Genomic DNA, 24261 nt, shown 5'->3' on the forward strand with positions numbered 1-24261 from the left:
TGAGACCTTAGTAGGTTTAGGGGACAGAAGAGACATTCCCTGGCGATCAATGAGGTGACAGATGTCTCAGTCGGATCACCCTCACATCCGTCTTGAGACGTCTCCTGGGGCTCCCAAGTTCAATCATGTATGAGACAATGTGTGCAGAACTAGGTATACACACGATGGAATATTGGTTGTGGGCTAGCACTATAAAATACGGGTTCCATTTCCATTTTGTCGCCAACCTTTGAGTCTACTCTCTGACCTACTTATGGACTCTGATAAATCCAGAAGTTCCAACTCTTACGTAGGAAAATCAGATCTATTGGTATTCAAATCAGATCTTGAAACCCTTGTATAATTCGAGTGAGCAATATATTTATTGCAATAGTCAAAACAGATTAAGGTACATTGGGGGGGGGGACAACATCAAGTCATGTGTAAATAAAATTTGCTCCCCCAAGATAACAGGGACACATATCTCAAAAATAATAATTTCTGTCCAACTCAGTACCTTTATCTTAGCTCATTTCTCTTCTTCTGCTGGAGGCAGTTTGGCTTGATTACTTGTGCCACCAGCTGTAAATCTCTCTATGGCACACTGGTGTTGAAAGTGATCCAGCGTGGAATCTGGGGAATGGGCAAACACATTAGTTAAAGGGGTGCAAGTTCCAAAAACAATAGAGAACTGGGATTATTCAGCAATGGTAGAAGGTGCTGGAGTTGTTCAAGGGAAGGAAAGGGACTGACAGGAACTCTCAGGTGAGCTAAATGAGGAGCCTGGACTCACTTACCTGTAGAGCTGAAAGAGAAGCAAGCAGAGCAGGATAAGATTCTGTGAGCAGGCTGGGAGGGAAATGGTGGGAGGAGACTTGAGACTTGACATGGGTTTTTGCATTCCCAGACTCCTCAGGAACTCCCCTCATACTTTTCATCCTACCCCCAAGCCCCAGTTCTCATCAGCTGTGTGGCAGTCAACTCAGAGAGCAAAGAGGAACAACTGGAAGTGACCTGGTCACGGCAGACAGCAGGAAATCTAAGCCCTGAGCCTCTTGCATGGAGAGAGGAGGTTAATAACCCCTTCACCGCATCCAGCTCTGTGATCGTTTCCACAAGCGACTGGTTGACAGGGGAGAATATTATCTGCACAGTGCAACTCCCACCCCTGCCTCAACCGAAAACAAGAGAGACCAGCAAGAAGAAAGGTAAGCGGAAAGCAGGCCTGCTCTCCACCCTGCAACTGGCGTCGCTAATTTCCCAGCAACCTCCTGAGCAGGAAAGAGATTACTGAAAATACATATCAACATAGCACCACTTAGAAGAAACACAATATACCAATGTGGGCAGTGAGATCTGGCAATGCAAAAAAACACTATCCTTCTTTTTCAAACCCAGCCTATGCACCAATACCTTCTCTGGGAAGCCTGAGATGCTTTTTGTGCTGGGCGCTTTCTTTATACATGTTGGGGAAAGGAGCTGTGTAAATATTCCTGGAATCTCCACTGTCCCACCGTGTCCTCATCCAGCTCAAGGAAGCCCCATGTATGTGTCACAGATCTTCCTACTCAGGTCCACACACACAAGAACTTCAGTTAAATCCCCTTTGCTCCTTAAAGCTTTCATTAAGGATTTACTCCCCTCTGTCTACAGATTAAAAATGTTTGTCAGAGAATCCAGCAGAAAATAATCAGCACTAAATGGTGTCATAAATGTTGTCCATCAGTTATGTCTAAACTTAACAGCTGTTGCCTCTCCCTTTCTCTCATACTTTCCCCTGCCATCCATAAAGAAAGCAGCCTTCAGCGAGCACAGACAATCCTCACCGGCATGGTCATAGGGCTCAATGCAAGTGAAGTTTCTGTCCAGTGGGTGAAGAATCCCCTCCTTGAAGGTCACCATATGAATCCCCGAGTCTTGAAGGGCAGCATCAAGCATTCCCTCTTGGCCATCAGCCAGGTGGTTGTCCCCTACTCTGACTGGAACAATGGCACTTCATACTCCTGTACGTTTACCCGCACAGCAGGCACCGTGGAGCCCACCCAGAGGCCTGAGGAGAAATCCCAGGGTGAAAAGTGATGCACACCCCTTTCTCAACCTATCCCAGTTTTCCCTCCTTAGCCTATCCCAGATTCAATAATATCCATGTAATTATGTAGCCTAAGGCTGAATAAAAGTGAGCAAACTCATTGATATTTCATGATGTGATCACTTGATTGAGTTGGTGAGTGGGTTCTGGAAAGAAGAGGGGAATGGATTACTCTCCCTGCAAAATCGTGTTGAAGTTTGATTATATTAGAAGCAAAGTGTGCTTAGCACATAACCATGAAGTTCACTGGGGGAGCTTTTGGCTAGTCACGCTCTCTTAGCCTATCATTCCTCACCAGGGTTTAGACTCTAACCGAGCACAGATTTTGTGTCCCCGCCACCCCCGCAGAGCATGTCCTATAAAAGGAAAGATGAGTGGAGTGAAAACAATTCATTTTGCTGACCAGTGTCTTCTGGCTGTTGATCATGTTTACCCAATATCAGTTGACCTAGATGAACAGGTGGTGCAGTTCTGTTGGAGGCAGATTTTAATATCATTGCCCTGCTGGTCCAGTCCACACATTAAGGAGCTACGTAGCTAGCTGAGATTCCTGCTTTGCAGGGGGTTGGACTAGATGACCCTTGGGACCCTTCCAACTCAATAATTCCACAATTCAAGGAAAAGAAAATATGCATGGGAAAGAGGGTCAGAGAGAAGGAGAATCAAAGGGTGTAGAGACAAAGAGAGAGAGGACAAAGTTAAGCCATGCAGGCAAATCCTGAAGTTGGGTTAAAAAGAAAAAGGGTGGAGAGCTTCCTTTTTCTCTGGCTCTCGGCAAGCAACCTTGGGTGGGTCTCCCTAACCGGTGGCCTCCGCTTGCTCTACATGGGCGATTTGGTGGGTGGGGGAGGACACACACGCCTGCATGGTCTAATGAGGGTGAGAGGCACCCATTGCTTAAGGCAGTGGTTCTCAACCAGTGTGCCGTGGCACCCTGAGGTGCCTGGAATTGTGGTCAGGGGTGCCGCGGGCAACACTGGCCTCTGTCCCTCTTTCCTTCCCTCCCCCCTATGATGTCCTCTCACATTTCTGACTCTCAAAGTCGGGCACAGCTGTTTGTTGCAACCCTAATACAAGCGAAAGCTGCCTCTGGGGCTGGCCATTGGGTGCTGGTTGCCAGGAGGTGAGGCGGCCTTGAAGTAAGCAAGCAAGTGGGCAAGGAGCCAAGCTGGCCAGTCTGGCAGCCATTGCTGTTGGGAATGGACAGACAAGTGGGAAGCTGGGCAGGGAGGCAGGCACCATGCTGGCTTTTATTGTGCTTGCTGTATGCAATGCCTGCCTGGAAGCTGAGTGCCCAGTCCTGAAGGAGAGCCTTTCTTCCATGCAGGCCTGGCAGGGCCCACTGCTGCCATTGCTGCTCCCTGGGTAAGATGCTGGCCTCACTTTCATCCTTGGCCAGTCTCCGTTGGGCCTCCAAGTCTGGGGACATCTTCTTCCCAGGCCCCCATGGGGCTGTGTGAGGAGGCGCCTCTCTTTAGGGCAGGAAGGGGGCAGCTCTGAGACCAGGAGCGGCAGGGGTGGCCTTTCAGGTGCTATTGAACTATATATTCCATTCTCATTGATGGGCCATTGGTTATGCTGGCTGGGCTACGTTGGAAATGAGTGTGTAACAAGGGTTACTGGTGGTGAAATAAGGGTGGTTTTTTTGTTTGTTGGGGAGGGTAGCATGATTAAATTTGAAAAACCCTTGCTGATGACTTAAAAAAAAAATCCTGCCCCTGGGAAATTTAAGAAGTTTGTCGTTCCATCTCAAATTAGTGTTTGAGATCCAAGGTATGACTGTACTAGTTGTTGGGAATGGCAGGGGTGGTGTTTGCAAGCTGCCACATAGGCACCTAATTAGCCACTGTAAGAAAAGAATGGAGGAACAGATGGGCTGCTGGCTGATCCAAAACATTATTCTTATGTTCTTATCCTTTCTTTAAGGGTGTTCTGGGTCTGAGCCCAACCAATACTTTAATGACGTGATGTGGTAATAGTGCTCCAAACCTCTCTGGTATTAGCTAGTGATAGAGGAAGCATAATGTGACAGAGTTCAGTCACAATGTCCTCACTAGACCACCACAGGCAAACGGTAAAGTGGAGGAGGAAATCACTGAAGCAAATAATGCCAGCAGAATTTATTGAGAAAAATTAGGAGGATAAGAATGTGTGGCAGCTCCGTATCAACACAGTGCCCGGTTGGGTCATGACTACCATATTTGGGGATGGGACAGAAAGAGCAGGGGATAAAGTTTTTTTTCTTGTTCTCCCCCTCTAAAACAAGGTGCGTTCAGTCGCCTTCAGTGAAGGCAACCCGAAGCCTCCGGAGCGTGGCGGGAGTCCCCGCTGCGTTCTGGAGGCTTCAAGCAGCTACCTTGGAAGCCTGCAGAGCGACAGGGGGCGGTGTGCATAAAATGAATTTTCAAGTCAGACCTTTTATGCACTTTCCCCCCTTTTCTTTATGGAAGCAATTAACCCATCACGGATTGTTCCTTAAGCTGGTCTTAAAGAGGCAATGGGATTGCAGCTACCTTTCACTTTGTAGCGTAGCTGCAATTTAGCCCACGTCCCTTTGAAGAGTCCCTTGGCTCCCCATCTTCCCTGGGTGCTAACTTGACATTGAGATTGGGAAGGGGGCTTGACATCAGGAGGGTGTCACTGGCCATACACTGAAAGATTGTCAGTGACCTACCCTGCATGAGGGGATATGGGTTGGGCTGCCTGCGTACACATGTGTCTTGCGGGGCACCCCCATATCCCATTTACACTGAGGAGCCCTAGTTCCACCGGCTGGGGGGCTGGGAGGGATACACGCCCAATGCCTAAGCCAAGGTCTTCCTATATTTGAAAGGTTAATAAAGTTGTGGCCAAATTTCCATTCCATAACACGTTGTCATGAGTCATTATTCCTTTCTGGTTGTCCCTGGGGGCTGGGAAGGTCGCCACCTGGTCACGCAATGTTTACCCAGCCTAGGGTGACTTAGATGAACAGGTGGTGCACTTCTGTTGGAGGCAGATTTTTATATCCTTGCCTTGGTGGCCCATTCCACACATTTAAGGAGCTACCTAGGTAACTGTGCAGAGGTTATGGGATATGGTGTGGGATGTAATACATCAGTACAGTCAATTACAACATGCTTTGCTTCCTAGAGTGGACACTGTCAGGCGGGTGTTTAATTTCCTGTTCCCCCTGTAAGTGACTCAGCAGATGGGCATGAATCTATAAAAGTGCAAGTCACGCAGTCATCTTGTCTCAGTTAACTCTCAGTTCATTCTCGCAACCATTTTGTTGTCTGCTGGCTCTCAGCCAGCAGCACTTGGGCCCATCCTCACAAAGGATGTAAGCCACGTTCTATGTTTGCAACCTGAAGCTTAAAGCCTGCCTTCTAGGATGTGTACTGTGAATAACTTATGAGTAAACTTATTGTTATACTTTTAAAGACAGACGTGATTCTTTATTGTATTTTAAGAGGGAGAAAAGGGGACACCAGGAATAATCCATCTAGGCAAGTCAGATTGGATTAGTCATTTTGTAGAGATTCAAACAAATCTAGTGAAATATACTCGAGGTCGAGTGTGGATTTCATGCTCTTTATTCAGCTCATATAGGCGAGGAATGGAAGTTCCCCCCAAACGTCTGCTTTATATATATTATTTACACAATTTGCCCCATGTTATTGGCTAATTCTAGGATTCTCCTGTAGGCCAATCAGGTTGCGGATTCACTTCCACCTGGAGTTGGGTTGGGTGGCTCCTGTGGACCAATCAGACTACTGCATTCTGGATCCTATTGTTCTAGGACCACTCAGACTGCTCCATTTTGGATCCTATTGTTCTAGGACCAATCAGACTGCTGCATTTTGGATCCTATTCAACTAAGTACATAACATCTACCAACTAGCTTCCGTGAATATAGAGGGGATTTGCTCTGCTACATCACTCACTAGCATAAGTGAAGGAAGGATACTACTTAACAAATATTTCCTTGCCTATTACAGTGGTACCTCGGGGTAAGTGCTTAATTTGTTCTGGAGGTCCGTACTTAACCTGAAACTATTAGCACCACTTTAGCTAATGGGGCCTCCTGCTGCTGCTGCTGCGCCACGGCTGCACGATTTCTGTTCTCATCCTGAAGCAAAGTTCTTAACCTGAGGTAATATTTCTGGGTTAGCGGAGTCTGTAACCTGAAGCATATGTAACCCGAGGTAGCACTGTCTCCTAAACATCCCCACAAGGGGGATGTTTTTAGCTCTCCTTGGTTTTCAAACCCAGCCTGTGCAGCAACCTGAACATGCCAATGCCTTCTCTGGAAAGACTGGGATGCTGGGTGTCTTCCATATAATGTTGGGAAATGGACGCTTGCCCCTTCCTCCGAGTGGGTGGCTGTTGCAGATCCTCATGCTTGGTCGCCGTCCCCAAGCAGCCAGATCACAGATGGTCAGGTAGCCATCCAAGAGTTCCCCATGACACCTGGGGAGCTGGCAGGATAAGAGGCCTGCTTGGGTGAGAGGGGATGCTTTGCTGCTGAAAGGGCTCTAGTAGCCCACCTGCCAGGGCAGCCACTGAGACATAAAAGCCCGCAACACCTTCTGCCCTCAATAAATTTTTGTAGAACCTCCGCTATCTGACTGTGTCCTCATCCAGCTCAAGTAAGCCTAACGGGCCACAGATTTTCCTACTTGGGGCCACACGCACAATGACCCATGGTCTTCTGTAGAGATTTGAAATGTCAGAGAATCTAACAGATAATATTCAGAACTCCTGCCAAACTGCAAGCCTCCATGATTCTCTGGGGAGAAACCATGACATTTAAACCTTTGAAGGGATTGTAACTTGGATATAAAAGAGAGAGGAGTTAGAGTTATTGAGGAGGCTTACAGATTCATTTTTAAAGCAGTTTTTCTACCCCTACTGATGAATGTGAATGTTACAAGACAGGGGCTCCTCTACTCCTTGGGGAACATGTGTCATTGAGAGGAGCAATAGTTGCTGACCAGAAAGCAGAATTCTGGGAAAGATTCTGGGAAAGCCTCATGTAGTTTCAGATAATATGATCAATGAGTTGGGATAAAGTTTGGGGACGTCTTGCTGCTGTGAAGCTGGTGTGAAAAATGAAGAAAGGAGGCACGTCCTTTGGAATAACCCTGCCATGCTGAATGCATCAGTTGCTTAAAGCATGTTGCTGACATGTCCCAGGTGGAGTTCCCGCCAGCTCCTGCACTTTGAATTGGCCAATGAGAGGCCTGCTCAGGTGAGAGGGGATGCCTCGCAGCTGAAAGACCATTGGCTGCCCACCTGCCAGGGCAGAACAGAGCAAGTTCAGTCTTCTGCTGCACTGGTTTTAAGTAAGACAGGCCCAAAGAAACCAGTCTCCTTTCAAAATCCTTGAACGTTAAACAAGAAAGTGGTGGTGCCAGCTGCTGAGAGAACCAATTCCTTGCAAGTGCAGAACGTACCTTACGTAGCCCTGGTAAAAGTGCCAGCTCCACATATAGGGATGTTGTACAAGAATAAGGGGCTCAGACAAACATTAGCCAATCAGTGCTCCCTCATCACAAGGCAGCAAAGAATTAAGGTCACAATGTTCCTTCTCCATTTTGCTATTTCTGCATCTTGTCCTCTACAGAAGATAAGGGAAGATTATATATTTTATGTTCTCATGTTGAACTTTTATGTTCTGAACTGCATGTGATCTGCTAATGAAGAGTAGTATACAAATTAAATAATAACAATTAAATAATTACACTCAAGTTTCTGGAAGGACTTTCTGAGAACCTCACAGAATAGCCTCTTCTTGGATTGTCTGGGTGGAGCTATTGATGGGAAACATATCTCACCAAAGTCTCCCAGGATGCTATATAAGCAGGCCTGGTGGCCCACATTCACACTGAATCCTAAAATGTGGGCCAAGATCTTCTTACCATTTGTGGGACTCCTTTGCCTTGATTGAAGAATGTTACAGTCCTATCTGGGATGGTCTTCCTCTTCCACCGAGCGTGCAACTTAGGGAGGGACTCACATGAAACAGGGGGCACCTGCCTAGCCAGCCAGGTCAGTCAGATCAGCCCTGGCGATCAATGGGGTGACAGATGTCTCAGTCGGATCACCCTCACATCTGTCTTCAGACGTCTCCTGGGGCTCCCAAGTTCAATCATGTATGAGACAAGGTTTGCAGAACTAGGTATACACACGGTGGAATATTGGGTGTGGGCTAGCACTATAAAATACTGGTTGCATTTCCATTTTGTTGCCAACCTTTGAGTCTACTCTCTGACCTACGTATGGACTCTGATAAATCCAGAAGTTCCAACTCTTACATAGGAAAATCAGATCTATTGGTATTCAAATCAGATCTTGAAACCCTTGTATAATTCAAGTGAGCAATATATTTATTGCAATAGTCAAAACAGATCAAAGTACATTGGGGGGAAACAACATCAAGCCAGGTGTAAATATAATTTGCTCTCCCGAGATAACAGGGTCACATACCTCAAAAATAATAATTTCTATCCAAAGCAGGACCTTTATCATAGCTCAACTGAATGTTTTTCCTTCAGCTTTTGTCAAGGGCAGATTTTTAAACATCCCCAGAAATGATAGACATTGTGGATGTTCTTTGAATGTGCCGGACACAGTAGAACATATCCTTTTCTACTGTCCATTTTACAACCTGCTACGCAAATGCATGCTACCCCCCCTTTTGGGCACAATGAAAATATCTGATTAACCTGGAATTAACTGCATGGGGGGGGTGAGGTTTTGTTAATAGTATCTCTTGGAGTGCTAAATGGCACTATTTAGCGGGAAGAAATCCCAGTGAAATTCCTCATCATTATATATTCTACATGGCTGTTTATTTGTATATATTTTAAATGTTTTAGGATGCCCTATATTTGTAATGCCTAGAAAGGTTTTGATGAAGGAAGTAAGTAAGCATTACAGGGGGTTGGACTAGATGAGCATTGGGGTCCCTTCCAATTCCAGAATTCTATGATTCCATGAAAAGAGAATATGCATGGGAAAGAGGGTTGGAGAGAAGGAAAATCACAGGGGTGTAGAGAAGAACAGATGGCAGACAAAAGCAAGACTGGAAGGACGGAGATGAAAAGCAGAGGTTTTAACCTACGGCATTTATTCATTTGCTGATTTTTAAATCATTTCTAAGCTGCTTAAATCTTAAACAGTGCACTAAGCAACATAAAAACTGTAAAGCAATATCAGAAAAACCATAAAAACAGTAATATAAAGTCATTAAAAAACCAGGAATTTCATCTGTCTGTCTGTCTGTCTATTTTGTTCCCTTAGGTGTAATATTCGTGTGCACTGCCTCTGGCTCTGTCCCCGAAGGCATGATGATTACGTGGCAGGCAGGTGGCCAATCAGGTAACACCTCCAGAATCATAAGTGCAAGCATTGCATTGGTAGCACATCATCAATCAGAGTTGCACTACAAGTCATTTGGGCGGTGAACCAGACCTTCTGTCGATTATCCCTCCCTGAGTCCGAAACAAAAGTCAATGAACCTGAAGGTAAAAACTCTCGACACAGTTGGGACGTAGTTTTCCTTTGAAAAGCATGGTTTAGGAGAGGGATGATTGTTTCCAGATTGCTTAAGATTCTCTCAGGGACTGACCATTTCAAGAGTGCTTCCTCCTTATTCAGAAATTTATTTCTGCTTTCCATTATGGCCTGTTGAGATAAGACTTTCCCCACCAGTTGCCATGATATCGGTGCTAGTATTGGCTAAAGACACAACTTGAAACCGCAATCAGTCTGGTGGAGGTCTGAACAGCACTTCTCCTCTTATCTCTGCAGAAAGGTTTTCACCGTTCTTGAACAATACTAAATGCATGTTTTTATCAGAAAGTAACAATGGGAGAAGGAAAGGAAAGAATGTGTACCCTGCAGGGGCCAAGGTGTCTCCCACAATAATTTCCACCCCCATTAAAAACCATTCCCACCTCCAGCCAAGGATCCTTCCAACTTTCATCTGCCTATGGATAATGTTTACCCAGCATAGGATGACCTAGATGAACAGATGGTCCCCTTATATTGGAGGAAGATTTATATATCATGGCCCTGGTGGCCAAGTCCACACATTTAAGGAGCTCCGTACCTAGTTAGCTGCTCCAGGAGCAACTGTGCAGAGATGGTATCATTGGATATGGGAAGTTTTTAGCTATCCTTGGTTTCAAACCCAGCCTATACACCAATACCTTCTCTGGGAAGGCTGGGATGCTTTTTGTGCTGGGCGCTTTCTTTATACATGTTGGGGAAAGGAGCTGTGTAAATATTCCTGGAATCTCCACTATCCCACCGTGTCCTCATCCAGCTCAAGGAAGCCCCATGTATGTGCCACACATCTTCCTACTCAGGTCCACACACACAAGAACTTCAGTTAATCCCCTTTGCTCCTTAAAGCTTTCATTAAGGATTTACACCCTCTATCTACAGATTAAAAATGTTTGTCAGAGAATCCAGCAGAAAATAAACAGCACTAAATGGTGTCATAAATGTTTTACATCAAGTATGTCTAAAATTAATAGCTGTTGCCTCTCTCTTTCTCTCATACTTTCCCCACCCCAAAACTTAAAAAGACAAAGGGAACGGTCTCCATGAGAACCTCTATCGCGCCAACCATAAAGAAAGCAGCCTTCAGCGAGCACAGACAATCCTCACCGGCATGGTCATAGGGCCCAAGGCAAGTGAAGTTTCTGTCCAGTGGGTGAAGAATGCCCTCCTTGAAGGTCACCATGTGAATCCCCAAGTCTTGAAAGGCAGCATCAAGGATTCCCTCTTGGCCCTCAGCCAGGTGGTAATCCCCTACTCTGACTGGAACAACGGCACTTCATACTCCTGTACATTTACCCCCACAGCAGGCATCGTGGAGCCCACCCAGAGGCCTGAGGAGAAATCCCAGGGTGGAAAATGATGCAAACCCCATCCTCAGCATTAGAACCTCTTCAGCCTATCCCAGATTAAATAATTTCCATGTATCCATGTTTGGCCTAAGGCTGAATAAAAGTGAGCAAACTCACAGATATCTCATGATGTGATCACTTGATTGAGGTGGTGGGTGGGTTCTGGAAAGAAGTGGGGAATGCATTAATCTCCCTGCAAAATCGTGTTGAAGTTTGATTATTGTAGAAGCAAAGTGTGCTTAGCACATAACCATGAAGTTCACTGGGGGGGCTTTTGGCTTGTAACTGTCTATTAGCCTATCCTTCCTCACCAGGATTTAGACTCTAACCGAGCACAGATTTTTGTGTCTTCCCCCCCCAGCAGAGCTTGTCCTATAAAAAGAAAGGTGGGTGGAGTGACAACAATTCATTTTGCTGACCAGTGCCTTCTGGCTGTTGATCATGTTTACCCAGCATCAGTTGACCTAGATGAACAGGTGGTGCAGTTCTGTTGGAGGCAGATTTTAATATCCTTGCCCTGGTTGTCCAGTCCACACATTAAGGAGCTACGTAGCTAGCTGAGATTCCTGCTTTGCAGGGGGTTGGACTAGGTGACCCTTGGGACCCTTCCAACTCAATAATTCCACGATTCAAGGAAAAGAAAATATGCATGGGAAAGAGGGTCAGAGAGAGGGAGAATCAAAGGGTGTAGAGACGAACGGATGGCAGACAAAAGCAAGAATTGAAGGACTGAGATGGAAAGCAGAGGTTTTAATCCAAGGCATTTCTTCATTCAATGATTTTAAAATCATTTCTAAGTTGCTTTATATTTAAAAATAACACACTTAAGGAGTGCAAAAGGACAATGTGCTGCCGCCGTGAAGAATGTATGAAAAATACAGAAGGTAGGCAAACCCTTCAGAATAACCCTGTCAAGAATTCCTGTGTTCATCAGAATATCATCATAGCCCTTTCTAGATGCTCCTGCTTGTCCTTCCTTCCAAAACTACCATTTCCTAAATCCTGCCTGTCCATCAGGTATCTCTAAATCTAATAACTGTTGCCTCTCCTTTTGTCTCATACTAACCCCCACCGGAAACTTAAAAAGACAAGGCGAATGGTCCCCATGCCAATTTCTATTGCACTGCGAAGAAACCAGCCTTCAGCAAGCACAGACAATGCTCACCGGCTTGGTCACAGGGCTCAATACAAGTGAAGTTTCTGTTCAGTGGATTAATAATAATAATAATAATTTATACCCCACCCATTAGGCTGGGCTTCCCCACCCATTCTGGGCAGCTCCCAACAGAATTAAAGGTACAATAAAACATCAAACATTAAAAACCTTCCTAAACAGGGATGCCTTCAAATGTCTTCGAAAAGTCAGATAGTTGTTTATTTCCTTGACATCTGATGGGAGGGTGCTCCACAGGGCGGGCGCCACTACTGAGAAGGCCCTCTGTCGAGTTCCCTCATTGAAGGCCAGCATGTGAACACCCAAGTATTGAAGGACAGCAGCAAGGTTTCTCTCTTGGCCTTCAGCCAGGTGATAGTTTCCTACTCTGACTGAATCAATGACACCATGAAGCTCACCCAGAGGCCTGAGGAGAAATCCCAGAGTGAAAAATGATGCACACGCCTTCCTCAGCATCGCAAGCTCTCCAGCCTATACTACACCTTTCTCTTCAGCCTATCCTGGATTCAATGATTTCCATGCTTCATCTATAGATAAATAAAATCTCAATATCTCTCAGCTTAATGTACATCACAGGGGTTCTGTAAAGATAATATGTAATGATAACACTAGATGAAGCATATCCTACTGTATCTATCCCATCTGGGGGCAAATTTCTGGTGAATGGGGCATGGGCCACCTGTCACTTTTTAGATTAGCAAATGGAATGTCCTGTATTCTTCTTCTGCCATAGTATGATAGAAAGCTTATGCCATTCATATTAAAAGGGTAGTTGCAAAATGCCGCCCTTGAACATGTTGATTTCTGTTCCTTTCTGGAGTGCAGTTCCCATGGGGATCTCTTAGCCACCTGCTACTTATTATTATAATGCTGCAAGGAACAGTGCAGAGTCATTATCAGATCTCGAAAAAGGAATGAACAGATTTGCTTTGGGGGTGGGGTTGAGGAACAGCCCTCAAATGGTAAAGGGCTAATCACTGGCCTCCTAGGATCATGGAAGCCCCTATAATTTGTTCCAACTGCCCAAAGCTCCAAAGACTTGCCAGAGGTTACTAGAAAATGATCAACCAGTAAACCTGAAAATTGATATAAATACGCCCCCAAGCAATGTACACCTGAGAGTAGGTGAAAAGGCGGGCAGGGCTCTGTCACTTTCCTTTCATACGTTTCCCCTTTTTTCCACCTTACATCAGCTAACCTTGCTAGCACTTAAGGCATGCATTGGTGTTTCAGTCAAAGACATAGCTGATGTATTTATCTTAAGAGATGTGTTAGCAGAATTAGCCACCAACCTATGTAGACTGTTAAGTCTGGTAGTTTCTGTTTCTGTACAGAGGAGATTCGCAATCTAGAGGGATGCTCTGGTGATTAGATGTTGTGGCTTCTGATAACTCTACCTTTGTTGCTTCCTATGGGGTACAAAGTAGATACTCTGGAGTGTCCCAGAAACGATCCCCACCCTGTTCCACATGAGTGGTTCCAGCCAGGAGCTCTCTTCGTTGGTGGAATTGCTTCTCAGTTAGTTTACCATTCTCATGAAGTTTCATTCAGTGAACATCCTTCTCAGAACCAGCTTGATGTTCCAGAGTAAGAAATTGCTTCGTTTGCTCTGCATCTTTTGTAGCTGCTCAGATCACAAATATATTTTTTCTGTAAATGGCAGAATGTTGTGTGTGGTGTGTGTGTGTGTGTGTGTGTGTGTCTGTCCGTGTGTGTGTGTAGGTTTGGCCAACCCCCCCTCCATATAATCTATTAGAAATTACCAATATTGTGATATGATAGCAGGAAACATACTCATTATACAAAGGGATGAACAAATTCTACCTCTATATGCAGAATGGTGACAAAATTCTACCAGCACATCCTTGCTTTGGCATTTGCTGTGAACGAAATCAATGAGAATCCGAAGTTCCTACCCAATGTCACACTTGGATTCCATATCTATGATAGCTACTACGATGCAAGGATGACTTATCGTACCACTTTGGATGTGCTCTTCAAAACAGATAAATTTGTTCCCAACTACCAGTGTGACCGACACAAAAAGCTCATGGCTATAATTGGCGGACTTGGCTCTGATACCTCTAATCTTATAGCAGATATTATAGGTTCCTATAAGGTTCCACAGGTAGGAATTCTCTATGTGTACATGAGATTGTGTGTGAGAGTGATGTAGGCGCTTCTTTCTTATGCGGAACTTGATTTTGTAGTTTCATGATATTTTATTTATTCTTCCCTTATTCCTTAACATTTATTTTTTGGCTCTTAGTTAACTATGGCCTCCTTGAGTGCGTGTGGTGTTTTAAGCTTGCCTTTTAAAAATAGGGTTGCCTTTTAGATTTTTTATTTGTTTTTGTGTGTGCTGGTTTTTGTTTATACAGTAAAATGTAAGTCATTTGAGTTATGTTGGTAATGAAGCGACCGATAAAACAACAACAACAACAGAGATGAGGGCAATGTTGGGGAGCTTGGAACAGAAGGGGGTTCAGAGTTTGGTGAGGGCAAGGGTAATGGGACAATCAAGATTTTAAACAGAGTGTTGCCCCAGTGAAACAATCCAAATTGTATCCAGGATGGTTTGAGAGACTGTGCTGTGTAGTGTTTGGGGTGTCAGACTAACAGGGCCTAGGAAACCCAAGTTCAAATCTGTACTTGGCCATAAAAATCTCATTGGGTGACCTTGGGGGCCAGTCACTGCCTCTCAGCCAGTATACATGAAGAAGTGTCTCCACCCCTATTGTTCTGCCCGGACGCTGAGGTCCAGTGCCGAGGGCCTTCTGGCGGTTCCCTCGCTGTGACAAGCCAAGTTACAGGAAACCAGGCACAGGGCCTTCTCGGCAGTGGCACCCGCCCTGTGGAATGCCGTCCCACCAGATGTCAAAAAGAAAAACAACTATCAGACTTTTAGAAGACATCTGAAGGCAGCCCTGTTTAGGGAAGCTTTTAATGTTTAATAGACTATTGTATTTTAATATTCTGTTGGAAGCCGCCCAGAGTGGCTGGGGAAACCCAGCCAGATGGGTGGGAAACAAACAAACAAACAAACAAACAAACAAACAAACAAACCTCACAGGGTTGTTGTGGGGATTAAATGCAGGGAGAACCATAAACGCCACCTTGAGCAGCTTGGAGAAAAAAATATCTCATTGGAGATAGAGATGCAATCAATCGATTCTCTTCTCTCCTGCCCAACATTTTGCTAATGAACATTTGGTACAAATGTTATGCATGCTTTAGTTGTGATTCCTGCATTGCAGGGGTTGGACTAGATGACCCTTGTGGATCTCTTCTAACTCTACAATTCTATGATTTTATGATGATGAAATTGTATGCTTTATATACTTGGGACATTCAATCAGATGTGCTAAATTTAGCTCTAGGCTCCTAACAACTGTTTATATATATAATTGTTGTATAATCAGGAACATAAAGGCATTCCTAACTTTGCCCTGCAATATTTGCACATTATTATTTTTTCCAGCTCACATATGGCTCATTTGCCCCACAGGGGAATCGTATCACTCAAGGGCCATCCTTTTATTGTCTGGTCCCAAATGAAACCCAGCAGTATATGGGGCTTATCCTGTTACTCCAGTATTTCAAATGGACATGGGTTGGAATTCTTATAGATGATGATAACAGTGGAGAACATTTCTTGCAGACACTGGATCCATTGTTTTCTCAGTATGGGATCTGTTCAGCATTCACCCAAAGAATCCCACGCATAAGCCATTGGGATAACTTGGAGAAACTTATTGATATAGCCACAATTTTTTATGCACGTTACACAGATTATACAGTTATTACATTCATTATATATGGAGAATCTTTGACTATTGCATGGCTTAGGGCTATTATGTTTATACGAGATTCTGGAAACAAGGAGACTCCCTCAATGAGAAAGGTGTGGATTACAACAACCCAGATAGATTTCATATTAACTGGCATTCAAAGGAGCTGGGGTCTTCAAATGTTCCAAGGTGCAATTTCCTTTACAGTTCACTCCAAAGAGATTTCGGGGTTTAGGGAATTTATTGGGACCATAAAGCTTCATGGGACCCAGAAGGACAGTTTTCTGAAGGACTTTTGGGAGCAAGCCTTTGACTGTGTACTTCCTAACCCCAATGTGGCAATGGATGTTGACCAAACATGTACTGGAGAGGAGAGACCAGAGAGCCTCCCTGCACCACAGTTTGAAGTGCTCATGACTGGCCACAGCTATAGTGTTTATAATGGTGTTTACGCTGTGGCTCATGCTTTGCATATTATGGGCTCTTCTCGATCCAAGCTGAGAACTAATGAAAAGGGTTTCAGTGCTGAACTTCAAGATCTTCAGCCCTGGCAGGTAATGTCCCTACAACAAAATATTCTTTCATTTCAATAAACAAAGTACAGTCAAACCTCCTTTTACGTAACCCTCTGGTTATGTAAACTTTGGGATGTGCATGCGGCAAACCCAGAAGTATTCGTCAGGTTGTGGAAACCTCGGAGTTGAGACTATATTCAGCTTTCTCCTGTATGAATCACTGAGGAAATGGTATTGGCCATCTTATTGGTTGAGAGCATTTTATAGGTTTATATTTCTTTCATAGGCTGATAGAGTTGGGAGGAACCCCAAGGCTCATCTAGTCCAACCCCCTGCAAGGCAGAAATCTCAACTGAAGCATCCATGAAAGGGGCCATCCAACCTCTGCTTAAAAACCTTCTGTGGGAGTCTGTTTCAGTGTCAAACAGCTCTATTAGGAAGGCTGTGACAGTCCTGCTTTATTGTGTCACATTCCTCAAGGGAATTGTCTCCTGCATCATTTCCCGTCCTGCTACTGTTCTCACTGCTACTGTCTTTGCATGTTTTAAATTTAAAAATTGTCTGCCACTGGAAGTCCCCCCCCCTTTTCCGAATTTTCCTATTGCACTATAAACTACTTAGGATTTGTCATTCAGGATTTCAAAGTAGAGCAGATAGATAAAACTCTTGAGCATCACAATCCTTGTTCCACCAACAGCTTTTATCCTGAAAATCTGATTTGGCTGCTGAAAGGGATCAGAGGGCTGGGAAGAATTCCACTTGAGGCTCCTCTGGAAAGCTTGCCTGTTTCTTGCGATGGGGACTTCTCATCCTTCCTCCCGTCCTTGAGCCCTCCCAGTGGTGATGGGCACTCCTCCATAGCCCACCCAGCTTTTCCTAGGGCAATGGTGACATCAAGGATGCAAGGATTCCTCCAGAAATGCTCAGGATGATTCAACACTCCAACCACTAGTCTGACTGCAAGGTGTTGAAGTGCACCATCTCCCTGTTGGACTGTGCTCTGATGGGGCATCTTTCTGCTCCTGCACAGTGACCCCACTTCAGCTTTCTGGGCTACTCTCAAGCTCTCAAGCCCAGTGGTGCTAAAAATCCACACACAGACCCAGCCATAAAAGAGAGAAGTCACCCAGCCTAGGGTGGTGGAAGGTCTTCCTGTTAGTTGCCTTTCCATTTCCTACTTCCCAGAGAGTCTCTCCTGGGTCCTCCAACTGGAGTCAGAATATCCAATGCAGGAAGAATTCCCATAATCCCCATTAGCCATGTTGAGTGCTTGGTAACTGTCATCCAACAGCAGTGGAAATCACTACCTGACATAAATGATAGTAGTCAGAAAAGATGAATTCTCTGATTTATTGATATACCTCTTTATTATACCTTAGCTCCATCACTTTCTTCATGGGAGTTCCTTTAACAACTCAGCTGGGGAAACCATTTCCTTCAATGACAAATGGGAAATGCGAGGTGGCTTTGACATAATGAACATGATCATATTTCCAAATAACTCTTTCCAGAGAGTGAAAATTGGTAGGATTGACATAGATGTTCCCAAAGGTGAAGAACTCATAATTCATGAAGATATAATTGTCTGGCACAGCGGTTTCAACCAGGTATGGATTCTGGCGTGGCTGGATGAAGACATGGACTGAAGGAGCTGCAGTCAATGGCATTATAGCCTAGGGTTGCCTTGCTGACTAGTCCAGGCAGTATTCTGGCCAGTATAATCATGAGGAAGATAATGCTCATACCACCTTTAATGATTTTTGGCAAAGACTGACATAACAACAATGACTGGTCACAGGGATAACTATAGAGATAATACATCCATTATCTGGATAAGGGATTCCTTGGTTCATTTTGAATTCTTCTTTGTTTATTTTTCTTTTGGTTTCCCTTAGTGATTAGTATTGAGAGATTGGAGAGTGCGGAACGAAAGCTAGAATTTTAGTATAGCTGTGATTGGTAGTAGTATATATAGATTCAAATCCAATGCAGCAACTATCAGAAGTGTTAGGATACTTTCTGGTTCTTGACATATATACAGACACACTTATTTCTGAGTGTGTAAACATTTTAAAAATTATTCTATGAACGCAATGAAGTCCACCATAATAATGTAGCTACATTGAGGAGTTGGTGCTTTGGTTGCAATCTTTTAACCATTTAATTGGGATTAAGCTGTACTGAAATCAAAGGAACTTAATTATGAGCCAAGATAAACTGGATTGCACTCCTATATTTTGACTACCTATTCAGCCTGAGCTCAGTCTAGCTGCTTCATTTTAACTGAGCAACTTGAAAAGTATTCTCTGGCCATTCAGCATGATGATTCCCATAGTCCCTTTCTTGACAAGAGATAGATCCCCATTACTGATTGCCAGTCCAGATTTTTCACTGACCCATCATCTTTGCCATCTTCTCTGAAGATTGTCTCTCTGTGTTTGTAGATGTGGAATCTTAACTAATGGTGACTCACTCTCTTCAAATACTCGTTTGACTCAGTCTTTATGAGTTATCTGCTGGCTAAACTATAAGTATTACCAGAGCTGTTCCCCTGTTTGCCCAAGAGGGATGCTTTTAGGTCCTTAAAAGATCTGGGGCATATGCCAAGATCAACATCAGAAGTATCTGTCTGTCTATCTTTCTATCTATCTCCATTTCCCTTTTGTAACTCCTTTAATGTCTGGATAGGCGATGCCTATTTCTTTGTGTAACGACTACTGCCACCCTGGCAATGAGAAGAAAAGGAAAGAAGGGAAGAAATTCTGCTGCTATGATTGTACTCCATGTCCAGAAGGGAAGATTTCCAACAAGAAGGGTAGGTCATGTAGTACCCCAATGTTTTGATCCACACAGAGTAATTTAAAAGAGTTGTGCCAGATGGCTATTTACAAGTGAAAACTTACTCCAATGTGCATACTATCATGTGATTAGCTAAATCAATGTGAGCATAGCATTTGCAGAAGAGAGAAGGGAATGTATATCCAAATATCTTCTAAGGGTGACACCATCCTGGTTCCAAGCTTCACAGCAGAATATGACTCTATCCATGCTTTACATTGCAAGCTCATTCGGAGGTGTGCTCAGTCGATTACTGCACCCCTCCTCTGCTGCCCTGAGTTTCAAAGGGTGAAGCCTAAGGAGCACTCCTGTAAACACCTTGATGCCAAAACAAAAATTTTTTTTTCCTTCCAGTAGCACCTTAAAGACCAACTAAGTTAGTTCTTGGTTAGTTGGTTACTTAGTTGGTCTTTAAGGTGCTACTGGAAGGGAAAATTTTTTTTTGTTTTGACTATGGCAGACCAACACGGCTACCTATCTGTAACCTTGATGCCAGTCAGTGATGAATTGTGAATATGGAAGAATCCCTTTACCAAGCTGGTACTTCGGGGTGCTCATTATTTTGGCATAGTCTGCCTTGCACCCACTCCCACAGCCATCTAGCTGTGACAAAAAATGAAGCCAAAGAAACAAAAGGCTAGCAAACAAGAGGTGCTTGGAGTAGTCTAAAATAGGTGATTCCTCAGCGAAACACCCCAAATATTCCTACTCAGTCCCTAAACAGGTGACCAGTTATTTCTGTACTCATCCACAGGTGACTGGATTGGTTTTAGTCCCTGACAAAGAGGAAAAGGAGTAAGCTGTATTTCAGCTTGTACATTGTTTTGAAAAGTGCAAATTATATAAGCTTACCTTTAGACATACCTTAATTTTTATCCCTAAATCTTGAGTGTTTCATATATGTCGATTCACTTTTTGAGACAAGAACTATATTTTAAAAATAGGAAAGCTCTGAAAGCTGGGCGATAATCTTGCTCCAATCTTCTTCCAGTCTATCGGGGGCAATCCTATGGAAAGATCCACCAATGGTAGAGAGAGATCTCTACATTCTTAACTGATGTATGAGAGGCATAGCTGTCAACTTTTCCCTTTTCTTGCGAGGAATCCTATTCAGAATAAGCGAATTTCCCTTAAAAAAGGGGAAATGTTGACAGCTATGATGAGAGGTAGAGTGGAGAACAATCCATAGGTAACAGGTAATTAATGCTGAAATGATAAATTTACTCTTTTTTAGATATGGCTGACTGTTTCATGTGCCCAGAAGAGCAATTTCCAAGTAAGGACAAAGATGAATGTGTGCCTAAAGTTATAACCTTTCTTTCTTATAAAGAACCTTTAGGAATCACTTTAGCCTTCGCTGCTGTTTTTCTTTCCATTCATGCAGTCTTGGTGTTAACAATTTTCATTAAGCACAGGGATACACCCATTGTCAAAGCCAACAACCGAGGCCTCACCTATATCCTCCTCATCTCCCTCCTGCTCTGCTTCCTTTCTTCATTGTTTTTCCTTGGCAAACCTGGAAAAGTGACCTGTCTTCTCCGACAAACAGTGTTTGGCATCATCTTCTCAATGGCTGTTTCTTGTGTATTGGCCAAAACCATCACTGTAGTGATAGCTTTCATGGCTACAAAGCCTGGATCCAGCATGAGGAAGTGGATGGGGAAAAGACAGGGACATTCTGTTGTTTTTTCCTGTTCCCTCATTCAAGCAAGTATTTGTATCTTGTGGTTGGCAACTTCTCCGCCATTCCCTGATTTAGACATGCACACAGTAACTGGAGAAATCCTTGTGCAATGTAATGAAGGGTCAGTCGCCATGTTTTACTGTGTCTTGGGTTTCATGGGCTTCTTGGCCATTTCCAGCTTCACCGTGGCATTCCTAGCCCGCAAGTTACCTGATAGTTTTAATGAAGCCAAGTTCATTACCTTCAGCATGTTGGTCTTTTGCAGCGTGTGGTTATCCTTTGTTCCAACCTACCTGAGCACAAGAGGGAAATACATGGTGGCTGTGGAGATTTTCTCCATCTTATCCTCCAGTGCTGGGTTACTGGGTTGCATCTTTGCCCCTAAATGCTACATCATTGTGTTTAGGCCCCAGCAGAACAGCAGAGAGCTAATTAGGAGAAAGTTTTAAAGATTCTGCCTTGTTTTCTTCTACTACACTATTAATGTACTATTAATGCATTCGTAAGGATTACTAGAGCATTAACTATGATTTGATGAGTAGGTGAGCAGCCTGCCTCGAAAAACATCCCAGAAAAGGTACATTATGTATTTTCAGCAGCTGACTTTTGCACAATGGTTGAGATCTTTGGATAAAGGGTAGTATGTAAATCAAATAAAACAATAATTGCAACTCTAGTGCTTAACAGTTAAATGCAAAGCAAGCTCTTAAACGGAGAGCTAAAACCAAGAGAGGTGGTTAGATTTCCAAAAGATTTCCAATAGGACAGTGACAGAGATACATTGTGTTTGTACCATGAGAAGCGAAGTTACAGGGAACCAGGCAGAGGACCTTCTTAGTAGTGGCGCCCTCCGTGTGGAACACCTTCCCTTCACATGTCAAGGAGATAAAGAAATACACAACTTATAGAAGACATCTGAAGGCAGCCCTGTTTCAGGAAGTTTTAAATGTTTGATGTTTTACTATGTTTTTATATATGCTGCAAGCTGCCCAGAGTAGCTGGGGAAACCCAGCCAGATGGGCGGGGTATAAATAATAATAATAATAATAATAACAATAATGTGAGCATAGGTGCATGCTGTACTGTCCTGTGCTGACCTGAGGGTTTGACATCTGCCCTAGGCCATGACATTCACCTGGGTCCCAGGTTATGATACCCAGATATCATCATAATAAATAAAAATATTAATCAAAATATCATATCTGTCCCATTGGGGGGCATCCGAGGTCTGTATGCGTGTGGCCAGTGCCGGATTTACATATAAGCTAAACAAGCTATAGCTTAGGGCCCCACTCTCTTGGAGGCCCCCCCAAAAATTAAAGGAAAAACAACAACCCTGGATGTACATTTCCAAAATATAAGATAAAAAACAAAATAAAACTTACATACAGCAATACTGTTTTGTGTTGTGTAGGCTCCTATTTGTTATGTGCAAATGACTTTAGATACCTATTAGGTCCATAAATTACCATATAGCATATATTCAACACAAAAAACAGCGACAATTTGTTGCTGACAAAGGACAGCTGGACATACCCTTCCCCCCCGCCAAAATAACACAGTGTCGTATATTAATTTTTGCTCCCAAAGATGTGCTAGGTCTTATTTTCAGGGGATGTCTTATCTTTCCATGAAGAAGAATACGGTACACATTAATAGTTGAACAACAACAAAAAAGGAAATTACCTGTATACGGTACAACTCCTTACGGTAGCTTCGGGGGCCTTATATTCAGGGGTAGCCTTATTATCGGGGAGGCCTTATATTCGGGGGAGGCCTTATATTACAGTGAGAGGCAAAACTGGAAGTAGGTCTTATTTTTGGGGTGATTTACTTTCGGGGAAACAGAGTATAAAGGGCCCCATTACCTTCAGTAGCTGAGGGCCTCATCAAACCTAAATCCGGCCCTGCTCAGGAGGGTGCTCTCCTTTTCATACTGGGTGCTGAGAAGGTGCTCCTATAAAACTAATGAGGGATATTGATCTATAAGTCTCCTTCACAGAGTTTATGTTGCTAGTCTCCCTCAGCTTCCGCAATGCCCATCAACTGTCACCTTCGGCCAACTGCCACTCTCCCTCAGTAGTTTCACCCTAGGCCTCAACTGCCTCACCAGGCCGCAGTTCCTCAGCTCCAGGACTCAACTGACAGCAGGCCTGTGTTTACTCAGCGCTTTTAATATCTGGAAATTGGTATATAATAAATAATAGGAAGAGAGGCTGCAAGGCATAGTCCCAACAAGCAAAAATGAAGTATTTTATTATATTACAATGAAGTTGCAACAAGAGCAGAGCAAAACAATACTTCACGAGCAGCTGAAAAAAAGACCCATACATTTAATGTAGAAGGGACAGGGGATGTCGTGACACACACAAAAATGACGGAACATTTGAAGAACAAATGATCCCCCATTACTTTTCTTCTTTTTTTAAAAAAAGTCAACCCCAAAGACTTTATTTTATGGGACGAATGGTTTGGGAGACTATTTGTTGCCTTGGAAACTGAAGACCAGAGGGAGCAACTGTTTGTGAGCAGTTGGAACAGACCATGGGATATTATTATTATTATTTTTAATTTAAACGGTGGTTTTTCTGTGTGTGGCTTCTTTTATTTCTTATATTGTATTTTATTATATTACAATTTGAATTCCATAGGATACCGTATAAAGCACAATGATAATTAACAAAATACAATTTTAACACAATAAAATAAAATAATATAAAATACCGTATTTTTCGCTCTATAAGACGCACCAGGCCACAAGACGCACCAAGTTTTTGGAGAAGTAAAACAAGAAAAAAAAAATATTCTGAATCTCAGAAGCCAGAACAGCAAGAGGGATCGCTGCGCAGTGAAAGCAGCAATCCCTCTTGCTGTTCTGGCTTCTGGGATAGCTGTGCAGCCTGCATTCGCTCCATAAGACGCACACACATTTCCCCTTACTTTTTAGGAGGGGACAAGTGAGTCTTATAGAGCAAAAAATACGGTACAATACGAGAAATAAAAGGAGCGACGAAGTTTCGTTTACAAATCACAGAACAGCTAGCACAGTATATTGCAATGGCTACATAGCCAGAGGTTATGCCAATAAACAGCACCACAACAGGTCAGGTTAAGGAATGGCTTTGTTTACTGAAAATCTTTTATAAATGGAAAGTTAGGGATATCTGGAGTGAGCTAAATTCTACAAAATCAGGGTTAGGGTTGCACTTGAACTGACGTGTGTGTTTAAGTCCTGCTTTGTGTAGGGTTCGGGCGTACAGGTTAAGTTCCTAGTGGGAACTTAATTTT

General features: G+C 43.6%; 2 protein-coding genes across 4 annotated transcripts in view; both read left to right on the top strand.

Moving 5' to 3' along the window:
- The window catches only part of LOC310747185 (uncharacterized protein), a 41177-nt gene extending 30090 nt beyond the window's left edge, over positions 1-11087 (top strand). For both annotated transcript variants that reach the window (XM_083581545.1, XM_083581544.1), the window contains exons 2-3: positions 9356-9433; positions 10696-11087. In XM_083581545.1, coding sequence (XP_083437671.1) covers positions 9356-9433; positions 10696-10982 — 365 coding nt within the window. In that variant the 3' untranslated portion in view covers positions 10983-11087. The remainder of the gene's footprint in view (positions 1-9355; positions 9434-10695) is intronic.
- LOC310747113 (vomeronasal type-2 receptor 26-like) lies at positions 921-21748 on the top strand. Of its 2 annotated transcripts, XM_083581447.1 has the most exons (4): positions 921-1187; positions 17831-18058; positions 19140-19266; positions 20524-21748. In XM_083581447.1, exons 2-4 carry the CDS (start codon positions 17906-17908, stop codon positions 21420-21422), a joined length of 1179 nt encoding a protein of 392 aa, XP_083437573.1. In that variant the 5' UTR covers positions 921-1187; positions 17831-17905; the 3' UTR covers positions 21423-21748. The 2 variants fall into 2 exon arrangements, 1 of the variants encoding a protein (XP_083437573.1); XR_014540885.1 differs by lacking the exons at positions 17831-18058; positions 19140-19266; positions 20524-21748 and adding an exon at positions 1772-2168.
- Positions 21749-24261: the final 2513 nt, after the last annotated feature.

Source organism: Podarcis filfolensis (assembly GCF_964270895.1).
Source record: "Podarcis filfolensis genome assembly, chromosome: 13".
In the NCBI taxonomy this organism is placed as follows: Eukaryota; Metazoa; Chordata; class Lepidosauria; order Squamata; family Lacertidae; genus Podarcis; species Podarcis filfolensis.